The 24491-nt window shown below is 34.8% G+C and overlaps 2 protein-coding genes across 5 annotated transcripts; one reads left to right on the top strand and one right to left on the bottom strand.

The window, feature by feature from the left end:
• Positions 1-85: 85 nt before the first annotated feature.
• Positions 86-8494, bottom strand: LOC111796670 (uncharacterized). 4 transcript variants are annotated; one of them, XM_087124791.1, is made up of 19 exons: positions 8283-8493; positions 7491-7563; positions 6842-6885; positions 5268-5310; positions 4263-4514; positions 3898-4014; positions 3553-3624; positions 3332-3376; positions 3177-3256; positions 3035-3099; positions 2893-2959; positions 2664-2777; positions 1469-1545; positions 1157-1254; positions 1007-1066; positions 861-929; positions 722-775; positions 403-508; positions 86-282 (listed from the first exon to the last, which is right to left on the bottom strand). In XM_087124791.1, exons 1-18 carry the CDS (start codon positions 8387-8389, stop codon positions 443-445), a joined length of 1503 nt encoding a protein of 500 aa, XP_086980917.1. In that variant the 5' UTR covers positions 8390-8493; the 3' UTR covers positions 86-282; positions 403-442. The 4 variants fall into 4 exon arrangements, 3 of the variants coding, with proteins under 3 accessions (XP_086980917.1, XP_086980916.1, XP_086980918.1); XM_087124790.1 differs by having other exon boundaries at positions 86-508; XM_087124792.1 differs by having other exon boundaries at positions 86-508; positions 1469-1542; positions 8283-8492.
• Positions 8495-9341: 847 nt separating this feature from the next.
• On the top strand, positions 9342-24291 carry HIT1 (Membrane trafficking VPS53 family protein). Its single transcript, XM_023679385.2, has 25 exons — positions 9342-9618; positions 9700-9853; positions 11660-11754; positions 12416-12472; positions 12830-12980; positions 13814-13884; positions 14213-14337; positions 15171-15331; positions 16891-17032; positions 17298-17361; positions 17595-17780; positions 17886-17927; positions 18134-18238; positions 18351-18410; positions 18496-18573; positions 18705-18812; positions 18911-18976; positions 19389-19466; positions 19548-19681; positions 20720-20813; positions 20941-21018; positions 21656-21718; positions 22473-22541; positions 22899-22994; positions 23732-24291. Exons 2-25 carry the CDS (start codon positions 9805-9807, stop codon positions 24023-24025), a joined length of 2466 nt encoding a protein of 821 aa, XP_023535153.1. The 5' UTR covers positions 9342-9618; positions 9700-9804; the 3' UTR covers positions 24026-24291.
• Positions 24292-24491: the final 200 nt, after the last annotated feature.

Below are 24491 nucleotides of genomic sequence, written 5' to 3' on the forward strand. Positions count from 1 at the left end.
TAGAGGTTCGATTCTCTTCTCTATCCGTATATGTCATTGAACTCAGAGATGTAATGCTCTCTAGAAAGACAAGGAAAAAAGGGAAAAAGAGCAATGCCACTATTGGTGGTTCATTTTCTACCTCTGTCAAAAGATCCAACATCTAACTTTATAGTACACAACGGCTCACCATCAAAATATCATATGTACTGGGAACAGTTAAAATTGAAATTTTCAAGGCACACACACCTAGGAAAAGAATGCAGCGATCGACTCGTAAAGACTTCCGATAATTTAAGAACTCTGCAAGCAGATACCATCGGTTACTTAGATGTTGGAATACCAGTAAAAAAATATCTTCAATTTTTTTTGTATCCTAAGCAAACTCTCTGACAAAAAGAAAAAGAAAAGGAAAAACAATACTATGCAGCAATGTAGGAACTCGCGCACTGTGGGAGATCGATTAACTAGTCGGGTCCTCTGTAGTTGATTTTTTCCTCATAGTCCAGAATGCAGCATAATATCGATTCTGCAAAGAGCGTAAACTTCTACGTTTAATGCAACAAAATGGAGGAAAAACGAGAGTTTTAAAAGTTCAAGATGAGAATGGATTCTATCTATCTCTCTAGACATTTCAAGATCGAGTAACACGAATTTGAGTCTTTAACGACCAAAACAATGCGACTACATTTCATCATCTTGAGAAAATTGTTTCCTAGAATGAAGACACAATAAAGCTTACTTGCATCATTGATTTAGGATTTGTTGTGTATGTCGTCTCAACTGTTCTTTCCTTCTGTGAGATAAACGAATCATTGATGAAGTCCACGTTAGCATAAATGATACAGAAAAAAATAATATTGTTTACACTCAACAGTTACCTCAAACACAAAGCCGTAATGCAATACAATTCTCTTCACATCTTCTAGACTTGGTTCAATGGACATTTCCTGAAAAAATAAATAATCGAACCCGTTCAGACTCTAAGAGCGTTCTGGGGCAGTAAGTTAAGGGATGAGAAACGTACATCTTCTTGACCATACATATCTGCGAAATGGTATAGCAGGGGACCCAGATTTATCCACACCTGTCACTTGACTTGTTAATATATGTTCTGAACCAATTTGTTATTAAAACATTTACTAGAGAGAGAGAGAGAGAGAGAGAGAGCTCTTACTCCTCCATCTTTCAAGATTCTGGATATGACCTCTATGTATTCAATAATATTATGAGCAGTATCAATGAAAAAACAAGTCACAACTGCATCCCACAGTCCTGTGAACGCATCCCAAACAACATGCGGAAATCAGCCAACAATCAAAACTTTCACGCACATAGTACGATAATAATAGTTCCTCTCCAATATCCTTATTAAAGCTAAAGATTCAATCATTCATAAGTACCGTTGCTACAGTGAGGATTGGAGATCATAGTGCAGTCTTTACTGGTATCTTAATCATATAAGCAGTCAACTTATACAATTGCTTACCTACTTGGCTTGGATCGCTGTATACTTCAACAAAATCACCACCGCACATTGAGAAACCTTCAGTGATCCCTGCGCTGCTTTGGAAAATTATGATGCAAGGGGTAAGTGAAAACGCAAATCTAGCATACAAGTTAATTTCAAGTTTGAATCTGACGTCAATTTCGTAACTTTTATTCTTAACTCTATCCATGAACTTTGTTCTGATTTATACTTCACAACTTTCCTATGTTCTATTTCAAATATTTGTCTATGCAAACCCATTACAAATCAAATAAATAAACAAAACACATCTGTATTAGGATTATGATAAATAGTTGCAAAAGGAAAGAAAAAAAGAAATATGAACATTTTTCCAAATGATTCTTTCTTATAAAAAGAAAATAATTATTATTATTATACTATATAATATATGCTTATGAAACAAAGTTGACATTCGTGAAGAAAGTTTGTTCTCAGAATCTTTTCCTCGCTCTCGTTTTTTATGCCCAAAGATGATGATGATGATGATAATAATAATAATAATAATAATAATAAACATTTCATTTACAGGAGGGCGAGAACCAAAAGCCCCAAGGAAAGGAAGTTACAAAAAGGTCGCACAAAGAAAAGTTAAGCCATAACAATTGAAGGGGGCATAGAATTTACACCAAGAAAGGTCAACAAAAGTAACTTGATCTAGAAAAATCCCCAAGGATTTTTGTTTGATGTTGAAAACCTTAGTGTTTCCTTCAAGCCACAAACACCAAACTGAAGCCCAAATAAAATTCACCCTTAATATTTCTCTCTTGTTAGTAAATGGGTGACCTTCGAGGAACATGGAGAGCAGGCTGTAGGTACTATTAGGGGAGGGGCAACTTGCCTAATAATTGATATGTTAGCTCAAGGTAAAGTGTCCAACAAATGTTCAGAGAACAACATGCTAAAGTATCGGTGCTTCAAAGTGGTGACTGGTGAATGAAGCCTATAGACATCACTCAATAAAAGATAGTTATTCCATAGTATTAGGACATTCCTTACGTTTGAAATTTGTTACCATAGAATTCTCCCATCCCCATGTTGATAAAAAATTAAAACTTAAATTGTTAATTATCCACTACAAAGGGGAAAATGATGCTGGTAATAAATAACAGCAATAACATAGTTTATGTACCGAGAAAATGGACCAAAAATGAGGAGAATATAGGAAAGCACATACCTTGCGGGATGAATATCTGGGATTGAAACAGGGCGAAGCTGATCACTATCTGAAAGTGAATTGCTATTGCTATGGATCCAGGGATATATTGTCCATTCACCAACCTTTTGAGTACTAAAATTCAAGAAAGCCATTTCAATATAAATATCTGAAAGTGAATTGCTCGGATTTAGCAATAACATGGTGCATGCACAAAGGTAAATGGTTTTTGACATAAAAGTTTTCTTACTGATTAAGAATAAAACTCGAGCATATCATCATGTAGTATGAGAACTCGTTCCCCTGACTTATAAAACCTGTTTTGTAATTGAGCAATGCTATGGTCAATTTTCTATACAATCAGATACTAATTAGAAAATTCACGTACATACCTAAACATGAAATCTCTAGAGCCAGTCGTCCAAGTCCAGCTCCAGGGACTAAACAAGCAGGAGGACTGATGAACATAATGCCCCAGGTTCAGATTATTTAATCTGTTGACCATAATTGAATCAAAAAAAGCATTCAGCATACCTCTCATTTTTTCGATCTGGAAAAAGGGAATGTAGTTCTTCAAGGATAGGCTTATAACACTGATCACGCTCTTTTTGACCCTACATCAGAATAGAGAAGATAGCAGATTAATATTTGTTTACACAATGAAGTCTTCAAAGATAATCAAAACATACCTCAGCAGCCCAATCCCTGACTATATTCCTTATAATACAACGGACCTGAGCAAGAAAGAAAAATGACTGATCAATTTCACATTTGATGACGATAAACTAATGTGCTTCAAATAAGAAAACTAGGAGGTGTTGAAACAAAATTCTCAAGTTCATGTCCTCTGTTCTCGTAAAGGATGTAAAAAATAAATAAACTTTCATGGAACTAGCTCCTATGAATGAACCTTATCAACATCAACCAATGGAACATTCATCTGTAGAGACGGCTCCAGCCACTCATGAGATGATGAACAGTCCTGCATCACATCAAAATGCAAGTTATGTAGAAGGAATCACAATGTCATTTTGTGTCAGTATTCATCCAAACTATATGAAATCAATAAAATTAATACTATTAGGGCAAAACATGCGTTTCTGAGTTAGACAGAGCTGACAGTTCGAAGGAGTTCATCATCATGGTAGAATACTAAATACATAATGAGATACGTACTAAGTCCATGTCAGAAGTTTTAATCAAGTCCAACAATCATATAAAGTTGTAGAATTTAGTAATGACTGAAAGAAATTACATTGCCGTTGCAATCAGAAACACAGTGTCCACTGTGTTTATCCGTGACTTCCTTCTCTTCAGGATGTTGATCATGATTCCTATGAGCAGGATCGTGATGGACTCCATTTTCCACTTCCTATCATATAAAGAGGTCAAGTTTCCTTATTTTTCAGCTGAAAGAAAGAAGACAAAAAACATCCACTACACAAATACCCCAGCATAACTTTTAATTTGAAAGAGCAATCTCCGATGCATGTTGAACGACCGCTAATAATTAATTTTTACAAAAATAATATATAAATAGATCATGCAATTCATTTGAATATAAGCAGATATCCAGACAAATTGATATTTAAAAGAACCATTTTCACGTTGTTGCTGAACCTTGTTGATAGTTGATGCCTTAGGCGAATCAACTGCACCTTCAGGACAGCAGGTTTGTTTGGATTCTAAACAACACATTCTTCCACTTGTTGAGGTTGGCTCACAAGCACAAACATTGCTCTCCCGAGAAAATAAATGATCATTAGCATTCTTCTCTCCTCTACAACAAAATTGGTCGTCATGGGCATGATCAGGGCACGAATCATCGCAACAATCAGTGTCTTGGCTCATATCAATTGGAGGTTCAAATGCCTAGCATCAATTTTAACACAGGGGAAAAGGAACAGACCACGTTACTTTAACCAATTGGAGATCTAGTTCACAAGATTCAACCTTGGCATACATATTAGAATGTCGAGTAGCTATCTAAATTTTGAATTTTATGTCAATGATAAATTTTTCACAAATCTACTAAATACAAAATTGAAAATTTAGGATTTTATTAGAAATAAAATTCAAATTTATATAAATATATTATAATTTTTTAAATTTGCAAACATGTCAAGGAATTATTACACTTGTTAGACATTTTTAAAACTCAAGGACTTATTAGATGCAAAGTTGAAAGTTCAAACACCTATTAGGCATTTTTTTAAACGTTCATAGACCAAATAGACACAAATTTCAAAGTAAAAAGACTAAGCTTTTCATTTAACCAACTTTTTTTATTAGTATTCTCTGCGAGGGTACATTACGAACAATTTTTTTTCTTTTCGGGTTTTCTTTTAGAAGGAAACCAGTTACAATCAAACATTTGACCTCTTGGTTGAGGATAAATGCCTTCACCAATCAAGCTATGCCTAGGTTGGCGGTGAAAATAATAACATTCTTTATCATTTCATTGCTATTCAATGAAGTTGTTTTCAACTTTTGAAATTTATAAATGTGGAAATTTAGTAGTATTCAGTCGTCCTTTTCTTTTTAACTGGGAGGTCTTGACGTAATTCTATTATAGGAATTATACATAATTAATTTTTATTACTTAAAGAAGGCAAGAGGGCATACCTGAAGCATGTTAAAGATGAAATATGAATTTGTGGAAATACACCTGCGAAATTAATTTGTCGATCAATTACATTCTGCAAAATTTCCATAATATCATTCTAAAAGTAATCATAAACAGCTTTTCCTCTCCATGTTCAATAATTTACCCAGTTATGTTTCATGAAGCTAACAATGGCCTGCTTCAAACATTGTTTACGAACTATCTTATAAGAAAAATCAGTTTAGTATGAAATAAAGGCTAGACTATCAGTGGCATAGGCATTAATTGAGCTCAACTTATATATAGAGAAAAACAGAGAATTTCGAAAACCTGTGAATGGAGAGATCAGGGAACAAAATGTATGTGAAACGCTGTTCTTTTGTATGGAAGTATGTTTTACCTTACATGCATATTTAATATATTTGCACATACACCTACAGAGTGTACTTTTTCATTCAATCCCCCAGCATCGTAACACACAAAACTTCACAAAGAACCCCTTGGACCAACAAGTTTGATTTTTCAACTAACCGTGACTATTTTCCCAATAACAGCTTATAAACAAGAAATTATAGTATTCATAAGTAATCGAGAGATGAGATCAACCTAACTTGAGTGATTTTAAAAATAATAAATAACAAAAACCCTCTAGTTGCTATAATAATAACGAAAACTCTCTCTCCCAATCATTGCCCAAGTTCCCAAAGAATCCTAAGAAGTTTTCCCATGCCAAGCCATCCAAAACTCCCACAAAGTAGGAAATGTCTTTAATTGCATTGAGGGTGTAGCATAAAAGAATATCCATCAATGTGCTGGTATTTTGAGTTAAATATTGATAGAAGTCAATCAATAATCTCAATATTAAGTAATAATATCGACAAATTTTCAAACTCGTCAAAAAAATACTATCTTAAGGAGTGTAAAATACTAATTCACTAATTCAAATAATTTTTCTAACTTAACTAATTTCTACAATTTTATTTGTCAACATCAATATTCCATTGATATTTCAATAAATATCTCCATAAAATGAATATCTCAACATTTCTATCTCCATCGATATTTAAATCTTAGGTAGGACCAACCACCACCTGATTTTGATACCTTCTAAGTGGTAACGGCCATGGAATTGAGTAGGAAACGGAAATCTTCCATGTGATTAGGAATCAATAACAGCAGTTTCTCAATAATCTTTCAACAGTAAATGAAGGTTTTTATTTTATTTTACTTTTTTGAAACTTCTGGGCAGAACTACATTTGCAAGAGATCAATAATTGCAAGGTTAAGAAGGAACAAAAAACCATACAATACGGGAATCAAGTCCACAACCCTCGAAGGAGGGTGAAAACGTGACACATGTATAACTAATAATCACATTCTCTCCCAATCACCGAACTTGGAACAATTATTGAGCTTTTTAATATTTCAAAATCATCCAAAACAACGTCATTAAGAAACATAAAGGCAAATTGATATCCTCTGCAGTGATATTACGTCATCCCAATATGAATATACTTTTTCATAATTGCAAAAACAGGGCCAAAGATATGATCAATTGTATACTTGTCCATAAAAATTAGCTATTTCAGTCTACCTTCTTAGTCTCTCAAACTTCAAGGGAAAGTGTGATAGTAGAGCCTGCACAAGCAATAAAAAAGTTGATCAACAAACAAATTAGAATACTAGAGAGAAAGTGAAAAGAAAGCTAACTTGAAAATATTACACAGGTGGAAGTGTTGAAAATGATAAATGTAAAACAAACTTGAAATTATAGTAATAATTATTAAGTCGTAGCCATTTCCCCTCACCACATAGCTCACAGCTAATGTGAAAATATAGTTATAGATAATGAGAAATGTTCTCCAGTTTCCCTTGGCTCCTCCCTTTTTGGTCTATTTTGTTCAAAGCTCAGCATTCTTGGCCTCTATTTCAATGTTTTAGTTGGATAATTATTTTGGTTCTTTGATGAGGATATAGTTTTATTTGGATTGCTATTTATATCTTTTGTAATCCTTCTTAGTGTTCCTTTTCATTCCTTTATGGAGCTTTGTATCTTTTGAGCATTAATCTCTTTTTGCATTATATCAATGAAAAATTCTCATTTCTTGTTTAAACAATAAATTTTGATTTATATCCATTAAATAATTCTCTCATTAGTTTGGAGGATATAATAGTTTATAATTATCAGAAAATTTGAGGCAGATATTTACCAGCTAACAAGAATCGAATAAATATCAAGTTACCTTATGGGCAGGCGGGAGCCTATTGAATGATCTTTCATATCTTTTCACGTCTTCTTCTGAAGCCTCTGGATAGCTGTATCAAAATTCATACTTTACTTCAACAATATACTAATGACGGGATGAGGTATTGCACAGAAATATCCACTTTCAACAAATGTGATTAATCAATAAACAAGGGAAGACAAAGAGAAGCGGAAGGACAGCAGTCAAGTACTTTCGTACAATTAGGATAAAACCCTTTCATGAGTAAGGAAGGAGGAAACTTCGCATTGAAAACATGGAAAGCAAAAGAATAGAAACTCCCAATCCAAGTGAGATTTTATTTTCTTGACAGAAAGAAAAAGAGATGGTTCCCTAAGGTCCAATTCATAATCTCGATTGGACCCAAAGCTCCAATTCATAATCTCGATTGGACCCAAAAGTATCAATACAAATTATACCTATCAATTAATTTACTTTTTCTTTTTCACATTAAGTCGTTAAAGCTTGAAGATTCTAGTTCGTTTAAACGAATGGAGATAACCGATGTAACCACCTGCCAGTTGAAACAAGTCAATACTTCAATCTCAACGATTCTGCCCGGCTTAAGGTTCCACTACTATCTTAATTCAATACATCGATAACACTTCTGAAATTACATAATTCAAAGCGACGCCCAAGACTGAGCGTGAAACACTCATATATGTATGCGCATGAATACATATATGCTTCAAACAGAAGAAACTCGATCGTTGAATTGACAATCCAGTATATGATAAACAAGAAAAAAAAAAAAAAAAAAAAAAAACGTACTTGAGGTATGCACTGACAATCCGCCTAAGCGATTTGATTTCGAGGGCTTCTTCAAGCTTCCTCTGACGAGTTCGTTCTTCATCTTCCTCTACTCTTCCTCCAGACATGATCCTGCCCTGAGATACTCCCAACGCCGGGAGTTCACTGCTGTGAGTCAAATGGCGACCCAGCAGAGACCTAAACGGATGAGCGAGAAGAAGACAGCTCCCGCGGCGGCCAATTGTAATTTATACGTAAATTTACTGTGCCAATTGTAATTTTTTTTAATAGTAAAATGGCATATTTGTAAATATGGCCATGAAAATTTGAGCGCTAAAAAAAGTATAACAAATAATTAAAAACAGAAATACATTGATTTATGGAACTTAGAAGAACAACCGATACAAATATATTGAAAATATTGTCTAAAAATGACAATTTTATCCTCAAAAGTAATAAATCTATCGAGAAAAAAACGATAGATAATGTTCGTTACTATCGATTACTTTATTTGTCTCTTTCTCGGTCTGTTAATGCTGGCCCGATTGTAAAATAGAGCTTCAAATTTGCTCACCATTTGTGGTTTACCGACCCTTAAAATATAGTTTTGGCTCGATCTATTAAAAGTAAGAGGAGCATCAGATTATATTATTTCGTCAAATACGAAGAAAAAAAAACTCTCAAATGGACGTTCTGAAATATTTTAAATAGTTAGTGGGTACAACGGAGGGTATAATTGTAATATAACATCACGTGCACTGCTATCTTATCCGTTGCTATCACGTGGTATTTTTCATATTTGTTTCAATGAAAATTATTGAATGATAAGAGATATTATTCGTGGATAAAAATAAAATAATTAAAAAATAAGACTAATTTATCAATTTATTATATATGGTATTATTTAATATTAATTATATTTATAAATACCCACCAATTAATATGTGCAATTATTTAAAAATAAATAAATAAAATGGTAAATATGCTTTTTTTTTCCTTTTTTTTTTTCTTTTTTCTTAAAAACTGCTTTAGATAAGCGTGGATTTTATACGGTAAGGGCAGTTGCACTTTAAAACTCTAAGATCAACCAATACGACTCCGTCTTCTCTTTGGCGAACGTCAAGAATCGTCTTCCTTCACAGTTCCAATTCCAGCTCCCAGATCCCGCTGATCTCAATCTCCTGCTCCTGTTTCCTCTGGCATCAATCCATCTAATCAGCTCTCCACTCCATCACTCTCTGCTACGAAGAAATCAGCGGCGGGAAACGACTGCTGCACCTTCTGCGAAGGTTTCGCGATGATCGTTGCACGGATTAATGTGATCTGAGGTAGTTTTTGATCAATTAAGCTCCATCAGGTAGTCCTGTAAGCCTTAGTGTAATCTATATGAATTAATCAATATGAATGTTTACCTTATTATGGTTCCGATTTCTTGTAGCTTTCATTTTTTTTTAGAAGAACACATAGATCACCGCTGGCCTTGAAGCTTACTCAGTGGAATTTTTCGTGTTTGGGCTGAAGCATTTCAAATTATTGCGAAACGATGGACAAGTCAAGCGCTTTGGAATACATTAACCAGATGTTCCCCACAGGTTACTCCCTCTGTCACTCTATCTATCGACTGCTCTGTTGTAGGAAACAACATTTGTATTTGGGGGGTGGGGTAATAAGGAGGACGTTGAAGAGGGCCGCATTGCTGTGCTTGGACTTCATTTTTTTAGACTTAAACCGCCAGTTTGGAATTCACTTTTTTCTTTTTGTGAAAGAAATGAGATTTTCTCATGAACAAATGATATTTTACCGACTAAAGCTTTCTACAAAGTAACATATCAACAAAGGCACCCAATGCTGAAACTAAGCTCGCTTACAAGCATAAAGATTACAAGAAAGCAGTCCAACAAGAATTTAAGCTTAAATTCCATATTTTTCTTACCTCGAACTAGCAAATAATTTCATGCCAATCTTTATCCCGAGTGCAAGGTGTAAACTTCTTTGGTTTTCTTCGTGGATAATTGGTAAAGTATTAACAGAGATCTTTAGTAGATTTTTAGTTAGTTTGTTTAGATGGGATTCATTGAAGCATCCATGAGTGAAACACCTATGTGTCTTATTCCCAAGAAAGGGAGCGAAAGGATGGTGAAATATTTTAGACTGATTAGTCTGGTAACTAGCATGTAGATCATTGCTATGGTCTTTGCTGATTGGTTGAAAAGGGCTTTTCTTTGCTGATTTGTGTCTCAAGGTGCTTTTGTTTTTGGAAGACAATTTTTTTGTATGAGTAATCGAACTTTCATTAGGAAAAGATGAAAGAAAACAAGGAGATACAAAACAAGAGCCCACAAAAAAGGGAGACAAACCACAAAAAGGACTTCCAATCTAATAAAATAAGACCTAATAAATAATTACATAAAGGCTTTGTTACTAAAGCCCAGGGGGATACATAGAATTTAAAAAGGTCCAAACCTCACTTGGAGTTCTTTCAAGCCCTCTAAAAGTCATATTGTTCCTCTCGCCCTAAAGAGGACTATATGGTCTATGAGCAAAAGGTGATTGCTTCTAAAATTGGTAGAAAAAATTTAGATCATGTGCTTATTGCCAGGGATTGTAAGCAAAAAGAGATTATTTCTTAAATACATTTTGAGAACTTACGATCATGTGGATTGGGATTTCCTTGATCATTTTATAGGGAAAAAGGGTTTTGGGTAGGAGTGAAGATCCTGGATATGGAGCTATATTAAGAAGGTAAGGTACTCCTTTATCATGTTTGTTAATGAAAGTTTGGTTTATCAGAAAAAAGAAAACCTTATCGCTGTGAGTAAGAACCTTGAGAAAAGTAAGAGAGATTTTTTGTGGGAAGCGGCTATCGGGAGGGGAACTCATTAGATTAGGTGGGACACTGAGTCATGACCGATTAATCAGGGTGGGTTAGGAATCAATAATTTGAGACTTTGTAATGAGGCCATGTTACCTACGTGGTCGTGACATTTCCCTTTGAGACATTCTTTCATTTTCTTATTGGAAGCTTGGTTTCTTAACAAAAAAAGAGAGAAGTTAGAAATTATTCATTCACCGATATTAATTTTTGTTGGAAAGCTTACTTGTAACTGTTTTGAGTTTATTATATTGTCTTAGAAAGTTTCTCGTAACACCCTAGTGTTGGATCATATTTTGAATTATAATGTAGAATAACAGTTTGGAAGTAGAAATAGGTCCAAAAAAAACAAAGAAGAAAAGAAAGAGAGCCCAAACAATCCTTTCTTTTCGTTAAGTTTTCCCTTTTCTGACTTGTTTGGCATTCTCCAAGTATGCTTTCATCTACGTCTAACAACTCACTGTTTTTCGTTATTACCTAAACTCATAGTGATATATTGAATTTGTGAACTTTTGCTGATATTTAGAGGCATCGTTATCTGGTGTGGAGCCACTTATGCAAAAGATACATAATGAAATACGTCGTGTAGATGCTGGAATTTTAGCAGCTGTCCGTCAACAGGTGATGTTTGTTTAATTTTTCCCTGATAGAAAAGAAAAGCTTTTATTGCTCTTTTGTTCTCATTTTCCGTCGTATTGATGTTGGGTACCATACGTTATGCTCATTCAGTAATTGGGTTCACAATTTAGCTCGATGAGTTTTCTATTTATATGCACACAAGATGATACCAAAGCCAGATCTATTGGTGTTCTTTGATGGAATAAGCTGGACATTTTGGTTGAAATTGGAAAAAATGTATGCCTCAGCTTGGGATATTCAGATCCAGGGCCAATGTTGACAATTTTAGGTAGTGATAGTCAAGCTATTGAAACTCAGACCTCGTAGTTCATATGAGGTTCATTATAAGTGTGCACAGTTCTATTTTTCAAACTTTCCTTTCATAGTTATTCTAATGTCATGCAAACCTTGAACAAAGAGGCCCTCAGGTTGGTAGGAATCGTCAGTTCAATCTTTCCTTATGTAAACATGACTTACAACTTCCCTTTTTGATATTATTTGCATGATTGTGGGTGTTGACTTTAACTTTGCTGCTATTATATGCGTCATAAGGGAGTAGACGTGAAGCATATAATATAGCGTCATAGTTTACTGTACCTGAGAATACTGGTGTCTCTTTCACCCAATTGAATTATTATCCTTAATGCTATTATGACTTTCACAGAGTAGTTCAGGGACGAAAGCAAAGGAAGATCTTGCTGCTGCTACATCAGCTGTAGAGGTTTGTCTATTTTCTTGGAAATTTTCAGTTTTTTCTATTTTAGAATTGTAGCAAGATGTAAGAGCTTTATATTCATTGGATTTTATCTAAAATGAAAATTCTGTTTCTTATAAGGAAAAAAAGGTATGAATTCATTGAAGGATTGGTTTGGTCTAAGAATGGGTAATCAAAGTCAATTTGCTATAATCACCGTTTAGGATTTATCAACCGAATTACATGCCAAGAACTTTCTGTTTCCTGGAGATCATACGATTTGGCCAGTGCTTCGCTTGTATGCTTGAGTCCATGATGGGTTCAGAGATCTGGGTTATTTTATTAAATTGTGCATATAAATCCTATCTTCTTTTTCTGAAGCAGGAGCTCATGTCCAAAATTCGAGAAATAAAAACTAAGGCTGAACAGAGTGAGACAATGGTTCAAGAGATTTGTCGTGATATTAAGAAGTTGGACTTTGCAAAGAAACATATTACAACAACAATAACTGCTCTTCATCGTCTGACCATGTTGGGTATGGTCACATCCCGTTTATATTTGCCTCTTTATTCTTCCCTCGTTTACTATTTCCAAGCATGACATGGTTGTACTTGATGGTTTCTTTGTGTTGTTGTTAGATGCCTTGCGGTTGTACTGCTACATTTTTTTTCTTTTGGTATAAGAGACAATGTCTTTGATAGCAAGAAAATACAAAGGAGGGTTTGTTGAGCAACTCCAACCCAAAAGATATTACAAAAAGGAATAGAAACTAGTACAAAGGAATGCCAAGAAAGAGATCATTATTTTTATTAAGACAAAATCATCTCTGTAGCTTTTGTTTCTTGTTTCAAAAAAAAAAAAAATTCTCTGTAGCTTCGCTGATTACGTAATAAGATTTCTTCATTGCTCAATTTTGATTCGTTAACTAAAAGCTGTTTCCTTTTATAGTTAATGTCTATGAGTTAACTGTTGTAAAGCAAGTGGGAATTATCTATTAACTGTAACCGTTTCTTGCTAAAAACAGGCCAGATACAATTTTAACATAAGCTAGTGGCACTAAGCTTACATCAGAACTGTGAGTGATTGTTTTGCATGATTAGCTAAGAGTCATCCAATGCAATCCAAGTCAGTTTAAAATATTTGCTTTTGAGAAGCAAGTCTTGTGTTTCAATTGGGGTTCTTAGGTTTGTCTGTGGATATCCTTCTCGGATATCACATTAGTCGTCCAGTTGCTCAAATGAATCAACGATAAGTTTAGATCTTTTTGGTGCCCTCACTTTATACGTTCACCTGATAATTTGTTGTTTTTATAAAAGTTCTCTTGCCTGACTGTCACTATCGACAAATTGTTTTCCTTTGTGACTATAGTCTCAGCTGTTGAGCAGCTCCAAGTAATGGCTTCAAAACGACAGTACAAAGAGGCAGCTGCACAGTTGGAGGTACTTATTTGTGAATAAATTACATAAACGTTCTTCCATTTCATCTAAATTGATACTTGCGTAGTTGTTGCCATAGCCATAAGGCTTAATGGGAAAAGTATTTTCTTCCTTCTTAACTTGATACCTAATAAAAATTTGTAGGTTATATGAGGCCATTTTGGCATGATATATCTGATTGTATGTTTAGGTGCTAATTCTCTGGTCTATTTTTTTTGCCCCCCCAAATTCTTTCTTTTCCCCCTAAACGTTAAAGACCTTTCTCAAGAACAGAGAAGGGTTTTGTTCTTGCACATTTTTGTTAAGAAACATGTATTCTGATTCATTCCAGGCAGTCAACCAATTATGCAGTCATTTTGAAGCCTATAGGGATAATCCAAAGATCACAGAGCTAAGGGAGAAGTTCAAGAATATTAAACAAATTCTGAAATCGCATGTATTTTCTGACTTCTCAAGGTATGATGTATTTCAAATTAGAGCACCTTTATATACCATTTATCTGGCAGCGATTTAATATTGAGGTGCACGGTAAATTATTGATCGAACTTGTCTTGAGGCATGGGAAAAGAATTAGATTATGGGAGGACAATTGGATGGTTTTCCAGGCAATCCTTCATGATATTGGAAAAACAGGACATTAACCAAGGCTCCTCGAAAATTCTATACCAACACTCCTCTGGATTTGGGCTTTAGAGGAGTCGAGCAATGTTGGCTTGTATGTCAAGTGGAGGCCTGAGTCCTTAGAAAGAGTGGGAGGAGTTGTGTTGTGTTTGGAGCATTTAGATTATTTAGACTTCCATTGGCGAGTAATTGAGGGCAGGGGGAAGGTCTTTCTCACCATATATGCATGTTCCGTAGGTTCCTATGGAGAGCTGTCTTAACAGAGCGCCGTAGCTCCCATCCATTAATATATTCAAAATAGGATTAGAGATTTCTTATTTGACTGCCTTATCTTTTGAATGTACTTCATTTTTCTTCTTCTAAGTTGCAGCTCATGAGTCCCATGATTCCTTCTTGTAAGTTAAAGAATGTCCCTCCTTTTTTCTTTTTTTAAAAATTTTATTTTACCAATGATCTGAACCCTAGGAAAGTAGTTATACGTCTTTGTTATGCTAGAAGTCAGGGATGTAGATTTTTAGTTCATTTTTTGTTGTAAGGTTGTATGGTACCCCGGAGCCAAATTTGCATTTCAGGCTGTTGTAGATTGGATGGAATGTAATGGGTTTATCTATTTGTTATTATGAAGTAGTCATGAGAACGATGTTGAAACTTCTTCCCTCATGCATCAGCTTAGGTACTGGGAAAGAGAAAGAAGAAACTAATTTACTTCAGCAATTGTCTGATGCTTGCTTTGTCGTTGATGCTCTGGAGCCATCTGTGAGGGAAGAGTTGGTGAATAATTTTTGCAGCCGGGAGCTCACATCTTATGAACAGATATTTGAAGGAGCAGGTGTGCTTGCCAAGTTATCATTACTATATTTCTCCATCATGTGGGTTTATTGGGGTGAGGGGTGTGTAATTATCATTTTGTAGTAGAACCCTCATAGAAGAGACATTTCTGTTTTAGCTTTACTATGGACATTATGGGTGGAGGAAAAAAAAAAATTGAAGATTAATTTGATTAAGATAGCATGCGCTCTTAAAGCTTTTTAAAGTTGATTTTAACGAGAGTGCCTCTTTTAATCCTGACCCTTAGATCCTCGACTGCTGCCCTAGCTAAAGAATCAACCAACAAGAAAGGGAAACCAAAAGAAAGAAAAGAAAATTGCAAAAAAGGACCCAGTTATTGACAATAAAAAAAAATTAAAAAAAAAGGAGCGAAATTTGAAACAAATTACAGCATAAAACTTAAAGAGAGACATTGAAGTCATTGTCATATCAAACATACTCCTTCACATATGAACCACTCATCTAAAAAAATGCCAGAGTGAGACTTTTTGTTTATTGTTTAGTAAAAATGAACCATATCGTATTGCTTTTTTTTCCCTGACATTCTTTGTGGTAGATATCATTCTTTCTTTTAGATCTTCTTTTTCTTTATTTTTTAACAAGAATCAAAGCTTCTCATTGTGAAAAAAGACAAATGCTAAAAGGATACAAACTCCTGGAAGGAGTGAGAGAAAAATATAACAATGAATCAAAGTTACAAAGGAATTTTAGAGGCATCATTCCAAATCATACATTTGTAAAGAGAAACTACTAAAGAGATCAGAAAGAGACTAGCATAAAAAAGCATTGAAACGAGATGATTCAAACTGATTGAGTGAAGAAAAGTGTTTGTCTTAAAAAATCCTTTGAAAAAAGACAAATGCTTAAAGGATACAAACTTGGGGAAGGAGCGAGAGAAAAATAAAACAATGAATCAAAGTTACAAAGGAACTCTAAAATCATCATTCCAAATCATACATTTGTTTTGTAAAGAGAAATTACTAAAGAGATCAGTAATAGACTAGCATAAAAAAGCCTTGAAACAAGTTGATTCAAAATGATTGAGTGAAGAAAAGTGTTTGTCTTAAAAAATCCTTTAATTTTCTTCCAACCATAGTTCTGAAATTAAGGCTTTGACAGCATTGATACATTCAAAAAAAAAAAAAAAAAAAAGAAGTGATCTCAACAGGCCAACAAGTAAGAACACTCAAAGAAGGATGAGTGAGCGGCACCCCATCCGCTTAGCTTTAGCTGAGAGAACATATTGAAGACATAAGGAATGAAGAAGGAAGTTTCCTTTGGAGCAAATTGGCTGTGTTAGGATTACTGTTAAGCATAATCCAAACAAGAATGTTAGTTTTTCTTGGACCTTTTGACTTCCACAGTGCTGAAAATGTTCTTTTTTCATTGATTTTCATAACAAGACACAAATTTTTCTTCAATAGTTGAAAAGTTTCAATTCTTCTTTTAGTTTTTTTTTAGATCTCAAACTGCAACTTTCTTTTTAGATAAATTTGTGTTAATTAACAAGTTATATAATTTTTAAAGATAGCTTGAAGTTGTATGTTTGTACATTTCTAGAATTGGCAAAGTTGGATAAAACTGAACGAAGATATGCATGGATAAAGCGTCGTATGAGAACAAATGAAGAGATATGGAAAATTTTTCCTCCTTCATGGCATGTCCCATATCGTCTTTGTATCCAGTTCTGTAAGAAAACAAGGTATGGAACTTTTCATTATCGGAAGCATAGATTCGATAAAATACATTCAAAGGTCAAGAAATCTGCACTTGAAAAGAACCAACATATGCAAATATTCATTAATTTGTGTTTTCAATATACTGGGACCAGGAAACGAATCATGGACTGTGCATTTACTGCAGTGTCAATTAGAAAAAGATTCTCAATTCTTTCTTCAGTTTTTTTGACCTTTCATCTTTATGTTTGGGAGTGCTGTTTTTTTGTTGAATGGTCTTAATGATTGCAGAAAACAACTTGAGGACATCCTGGATAATCTGAAAGAAAAGCCAGATGTTGCGACTTTATTGCTGGTATCTCCCTCACTCTCACACCAAAAAAAAGGGACTAATGGTTTCATGTGGGTATATTGAAGGCAATAATTTTACTTCAGATGAAAACTATGATCGTGTGTATATTGTTGTTGATCAATCGCATATACTTTTTGAGAAGCCTGCATACTGAATCCTGTCCTCTGACCTCTTGCAGTTTTAGTATGTTATTTTTTCTTTGGGTTTCTACTCATCTTTATTAAACTTTTGTTTAGGCACTACAACGAACTCTAGAATTTGAAGATGAATTGGCAGAGAAGTTTGGAGGAGGTGCTCAAGGGAAGGAGAACAGAAATGAAATTGAGGAATTTGGCAGAGAAGATAATAATAGTCAAAATGTTTCAGACATAAGAAAAAAGTATGAGAAGAAGCTGGCTGTACATCAAGGACCAGAGACTGATGTATGTAATTTAATTTTTTATATATGAGAATTCTAGATTCAGTGACTATATCCTTCCTTGTGTATTTATGTAAAACTTTTTTTTTATTCAAATTTTGATTGACAGGAAAAGGATGGAATCAAAGAAATGTCGGTGCCTGGAGCTGGGGTAATTTACCACTTCCCTAATTTATATGAAATTTAACAATGAAACGTTATTTTGTTACACAATGTAGTTACATACGAGAAAATATTTCACAGTATACTGAACTTCTGTCATCTATTAAGCATTGATGTACTTTGCAAGGAGCTGTGCGAAAATTGTTTCATATGGATAAAATAGCTCTTGAAATGTTTTCCAATATTTGTTGGCAGTTCAACTTTCGGGGAATCGTCTCTTCTTGCTTTGAACCTCACTTGACAGTTTACATAGAACTAGAAGAGAAGACATTAATGGAGAATTTGGAAAAACTTGTTCAGGTAATATCATTGTTTAATTCTGTATTTAGTGTTAGCTCTGACCATTATAGACATCTAACAGTTCTTATTTAATTATGCTGATCCTTTACAAATCAAATTTGCTTTATGACAGGAAGAAACATGGGACATTGATGAAGGAAGTCAGAGCAATGTTCTATCAAGTAGCATGCAGGTAAATTTCCTGCTGGGAATTCTTGTCCTTGCACTCACTCTTTGCATATTCTAATATCTTTATTGTTGGCTATTCTTTTTTGCAGTTGTTTCTGATAATCAAAAGGAGCTTGAAGAGGTGCAGTGCCTTGACTAAGAACCAAACATTACTCAATTTGTTCAAGGTGCATTCTATACCCACATCAACAATTGTATTCGGACTGTATAAACAATCCAGTCCGATCCAAAATATGAACAATGGATGACACGAATGGTTTGTGTAGAATAATCTTTATTGTACTTTTCTCATCACCAGGTATTCCAGAGAGTCCTAAAAGCTTATGCTACCAAGCTTCTTGCAAGACTTCCAAAGGGTGGCTCGGGATTTGTGGCAGCAGCTACTGGCATGGATGGACAGATAAAGGTGCTTAAGAGCAGTATAGAGTTCCTTTTTCCTTCGATGAGAATTATTATTATTATTATTTTATCATATTCTAAATGCGTTGTGAAAGTTGTGGACAGACTTCTGACAAGGATGAAAAAGTTATCTGTTACATAGTCAATTCAGCTGAATATTGCCACAAGACAGTAAGTTGCCTTTTAAGATAATTTCATTTTACCTTGTTATTGGTTGTCGATTATTCTTTCAAAAAAAGATATAAAGAAAGCAACTTATCAATAATCAAAACATGGTACAGTATAAGTTAAGAAAATGGTATTGCATCCTCCGAACTTGAAGAACAATTGTTAACCGAGAATCCGTCCTAATTAGTGTACAAACAAGCAAAGGGAATATCTTTAAAAAACTTTTATTAAGACATTTGAAACTTCATGGGTGTAAACCAACAATTAACTAACAAAACAGACATACTAACTAGTTGATGTATGCAAAACTAACAGTCACAAAAATATATATACGTTTGAGAATTCATTCTAAATTTCATACCTTTCAGTGTCCTCAAGTTATTTATTAATTATGTTTTTGTGGCGGGGGGTTCAGTCTGGTGAATTGGCTGAAAGTGTGCAAAAGATAATTGATACTCAACTAGTGGATGGCGTAGATATGTCAGAGGTGCAGGTATGGTATTCTTTACTTAACTTCAATGGACGATAACTTTTTCCGATTAAATTCCATAACATGTCATGTCCTGTTCTGCAGGATGAATTCTCAGCAGTAATAACGAAAGCGTTGGTCACCTTGGTTCATGGTCTGGAAACTAAATTTGATTCAGAAATGGCAGCAATGACTCGCGTTCCATGGGGTACTCTTGAAAGTGTGGGTGACCAATCAGAGTATGTCCTCTTTCCCCCTTCTTTTTCACTCAATTCAGGATCGCGAAGCTTCTCTTAAGAGAAACTGTAGAAAATAATTGAAGATAAAGAATACATCGAGAAGGGAAGTTGTTCCTGAATAACTCTCTTCCCTGTCTTTGAGGACCTTCTCAAGTATACTTATTACTATTATTTATTATTTTGGATGGAAAACAATTTCATTGATTAATTAGGCGGACCTGAAAAACTCTCTTCCTGGTCAATGAGGACGAAGGATTTTTTTTTAATACATGTAGTCAAACTAATGAGCCGTCTATGGTCCATAAAATTAAAGATCTTAAAGGAATGGGATATTCTTTTTAATAACAGTAATATATATCTAATGAGAAACAATGCTTTCATTGAGATATGTGAAAGATTGCAAAACTGGCACATCAAAAGACCGCCCAAACAAGAAGCCACACTACCAAACTATTGAAAAAATGGCTCTAATCCAAAAGAATAAGAACTCAGTAAATAATGACAGAACTCTTTGGTAACCAAAGCCTAAATATTCTCGGCTGCATATTCTCAAAGAAGCATCTCGTTAAAAGCTTTCCTAAGATGAACATGAAAGCATTTTACGCTTTCTCAAGACATTCCCCCTTTTCAATTATGACAAATTGGAAAAAGAAATTTAGCCATATTGCAATATAAAATCTTGCGTCATTTAGGCCACCCCCCATATTCCACATTGTTGTGTTTGAACTTTCTTTTATTTCTAAAATATATGTGTATCTTTTTAAATAAGCCCATGTGATTTTGAATTTGTCCCGAGTGCCTGTGTCCACATCCATATTTCTAGTCATTTCATATTTCTGGAAGGATGGCCTATCCTATTCTCCCTTTGTCATATTTTTTGTTGATCAGTCCAGTTGTTCTTATCCAAAAAAACTCAAGTTCCCTGTAAGGTCTTTAGTTAGGCACTGGAGCTGTCACCGATGAAGAAAAAGACTTTCAAGTTTATTGTTAGTCGAAACGTTTATTGTTAGTCTTATTTGCACCCCCTCCCTATTTCAGGTATGTAAATGGCATCAATATGATTCTCACAACCAGCATTCCCGTTCTTGGTAGACTTCTCTCACCTCTTTACTTCCAGTTCTTCTTGGACAAGGTGATTATCGAGAGGATAGTTCCTTTTATTTTACAGTTTTGCACTCATGTTATAAACACATTTATATCTTGGTAGATGCTTATTTGGTTATTGCTTATATGCCAATACCTTCGCTCATTTCTTTCAGCTTGCGTCATCTCTTGGTCCACGCTTCTATGCCAACATCTTCAAGTGCAAGCAAATATCAGAAACTGGAGCTCAACAAGTAAAACAAACTTAATCCTTTGTGTACTTTTTTTCTCCTATGGGAAGAAGTTTTTATAGTCAACCTAAGTTTTAGAATGCCCATAACAATCAAGGCGTGCCTGCACCTCGTGAATAACTTCTTTGTGCACATTTATTCTTTTTCTCATACACTACTTAAGAATAACCAAGTAAACTTAAAACTTCTGTATCAATGCTAGTAAAAATAATTGATATGACTTATGTGTCTAGGTGACCACATACTTAGGATTTAATATCTTATGAATTTCCTCAAGTCTTGATTGTGAGATTAGTCGGGTCCCACAAAAATTGTTGAGATGTGTGCTAGTAATCCTTGACACTCACGGATATAAAAAAAATAAATTAAAATTCTACTCTTGTAATCACTTAGTTTAAAGTAAATGAAATATCACTATTGCAGAAAGATCTTTAATAATGCGGGATGTTATGTGCATTAGAGAAGTAGAAACAACTCGGCACAGGCCATTGATGATTAAAGACACCAAAGTAAATGAGACAGACTATTCGCTTGGTCAACTCACAAATTCATATAGTGATTCATATAAGAATTATATGCTGATAGAAGGATTTGGGTTGATTTTGATATATCAGAAGTAACATTTCAAATGCTTGTACAGATGCTTTTGGACACTCAAGCTGTGAAAACAATTCTTCTCGACATTCCTTCCCTTGGTCGACAGGTACGTTCAGAATTACAGAAACTAATCTAGCACTATTCTCAAGTCATCTTTTAATGCTTACATCGATTCCCATTCTGGATTTTTCTTTTTATTAAAAACAAAATAAATTTTGGCGGGTGTGGACTTTCTTAAGAAACTTCAATTAGGAACCACATCCAACAAAACAGAATTTTCAGTTAATAACTACAACCAACAAAACAGAAACCTCAGTCCCATTTGAAACCATGAATTATACAAGATCACAGATGAAATCAAAAGAATTTGACTTTTATCTGAAAACATTTTTAGGTTTTCTTTCCTTCCATCTTACGAGGCATTTGACCTTAATACTTAGCTCTTGCCTTGCATTAAACCACGAACCCATTCCAGGTTTCTTTCCTTATTTTCATGGTTTCATATTATCTTGGGCATGCAATATCACAACTCGCTTGCTAGTTTCTCCAATTTCCAAGGTTTTGCACTTCTAAAAACATGCGCTTAAAGTAGCAGGCACTTACAGTATAGCTGTTGGAATGAATTTAGTGGTTCATATATGCCATTGGTTCTTAAGAAACTTCTCCTTAAGTACACATTTTATGCCATTGGTTCGATTTTGTTGGAATGACTTCTGAACCATGATTATGGCTGCACTTACAAGTCTGACGAGTATTCTTTTTCTATTGTTAAATACATGTTCTAAAAACTGACTTCTTTCTCCTAAAGGTTCAATGAATTTACTTACTAACCAGTTCATTTTTTGGTATTTCTTTCTCAGACTTCAGGTGCCGCTAGCTATTCAAAATTTGTAAGCCGTGAGATGAGCAAAGCTGAAGCTCTTTTGAAGGTTTGTAATTAATGTCTCAACGTGTTTGTTGGCTTTTTCTTTTCCATTCTAAAGTTAACTTTTTCCCAAGTTAAAGGCCAGGAGGATTTTAAAAAGGCTATGCAATTAGAATCAGCTAAAAAAACAGGGGGAAACTTTAGTATGGTAGCCGACTGGGGGATCATCAAGAGACACACTCTTGACAGTCTTGACCTTTATCCCTAAAATTCTCCTACTTTCATTTGGCTAAATTTCTAAAAGAACAGCAAGCCAGTTGATACAAAGAATTCTCTAATTGTCATTGGCACAAGAAAGGTCTCAAGTCAACTAAAGTTTCCCCTAAATACCCTAACAGTTGTCTTTATATTTGTTGCACAGGTTATACTGTCTCCCATTGATTCTGTGGCAGATACATATCGTGCACTATTGCCAGAAGGAACACCGATGGAGTTTCAGCGAATTTTGGAACTTAAGGTTACAATTTTGATTCTTCTCGTTTATTCCTATCGCGTAAAAAAATGTGTACAGTTCACGACTTATGCACTTTGTACAATGCACATTGTCCTTGACCATGACCAACAAATAAAACGATCCTGTTACCACCATTCAAGTCTTGAATTAGTCTTGGGAGATAGGAATATATTCTTGTCAAAGAAATTGATCATGATACAGGTCATTGAGGATTTTCCTTCTTCTAGTCTAGTTAGAAATGAGTTTTATGAATAGAGTTACATGACCCAACTACAGGCCTCAGTCATGTGATACCATGTTCATATTCCTGTAAATTAACAAATGAAGATCCAGTAAGAAAATCAATCTCGCTGCATTTGGATGGAAGGAATGTGTTATCAACTGGAATATGTTAAATAAACGGCGCTTTCAATTTCCTAAGGGATCCTATTGTTGGATTGTTTTCTAGGCCAATGTCAACGTCATCATCTAGATTTTCTCTAGAAAAGTTACAGAACATGTAGTAAAACCTGTTGTAAAGCATGTTCATGCATTGGCCTTGATAACGTGCATTATAGCAGTCATGGTCATGGTACAAATTACCCCATAGTAATTATTAATCCACGACCCACTTCATGCTTTGGGCGTGTATTTATTGCACCAGCAACGTTAAATTGTAGGCTTATGAACTAATTATATGGCAAAAGCTGATGAAACAAAACTGTGCTTTGAGTTGCATTGATCATGTTGTACACATGCAGGGATTTAAGAAAGCCGATCAGCAAAGCATACTCGACGATTTCAACAAGCACGGACCAGGGATCACGCAGCCTTCGGTGTCACCATCAGTTCCACCGATTGCCTCGGCCGCCCCTCCAGCTCCTACAATTACCAGTCCTACAGTCGGGCTTATGGCATCCAGGGAGGATGTCCTGACTAGAGCAGCTGCACTAGGACGCGGAGCTGCCACCACTGGATTCAAAAGGTTCCTGGCTCTTACTGAAGCTGCAAAAGACAGGAAAGATGGACCTTTCAGAAAACTTTTCAACCCTTGAAAGGTAAGGAGTATCAATAATGTGGTGCTCCTCCTCATTGAACTGTTCTGATCCCTCTCTATTATAGTACATAGTTGCAATTTCGCCCCTGTTTATTACTACTGCTGCTACCACTACTACAGTCCCCACTCAATTTTGAAGGTTGTGGGTTTCTTTTTTCAATTCTTTTAGTGGAAATTCTGCTAGTGAGATGGAAAAATGTGTCGGAATTAATATCATGTTTTGAGAATGCAGAAATTCAACCTTAGGTTCTTTCTGAATTTCAACTGCTGCGGCCCCACAAAATTTCATGAGTTATCTATTATTAGAACTCTGTCCATGATTTTTTTTTTTTTTTTTTCTTGTTTTTTTCTCTTGGATTTAACATTTTCAAACGACCCTTTTACTCTCTCTCCATGAACCTGTCTACTGATTTGACCCCATAAGCGGGACCGCCACCCCATAGCATGTTGCCACCAGAAGCAGA

Source organism: Cucurbita pepo, chromosome 6 (genome assembly GCF_057944985.1).
Source record: "Cucurbita pepo subsp. pepo isolate OVF chromosome 6, ASM5794498v1, whole genome shotgun sequence".
NCBI classification, from domain to species: domain Eukaryota; kingdom Viridiplantae; phylum Streptophyta; class Magnoliopsida; order Cucurbitales; family Cucurbitaceae; genus Cucurbita; species Cucurbita pepo.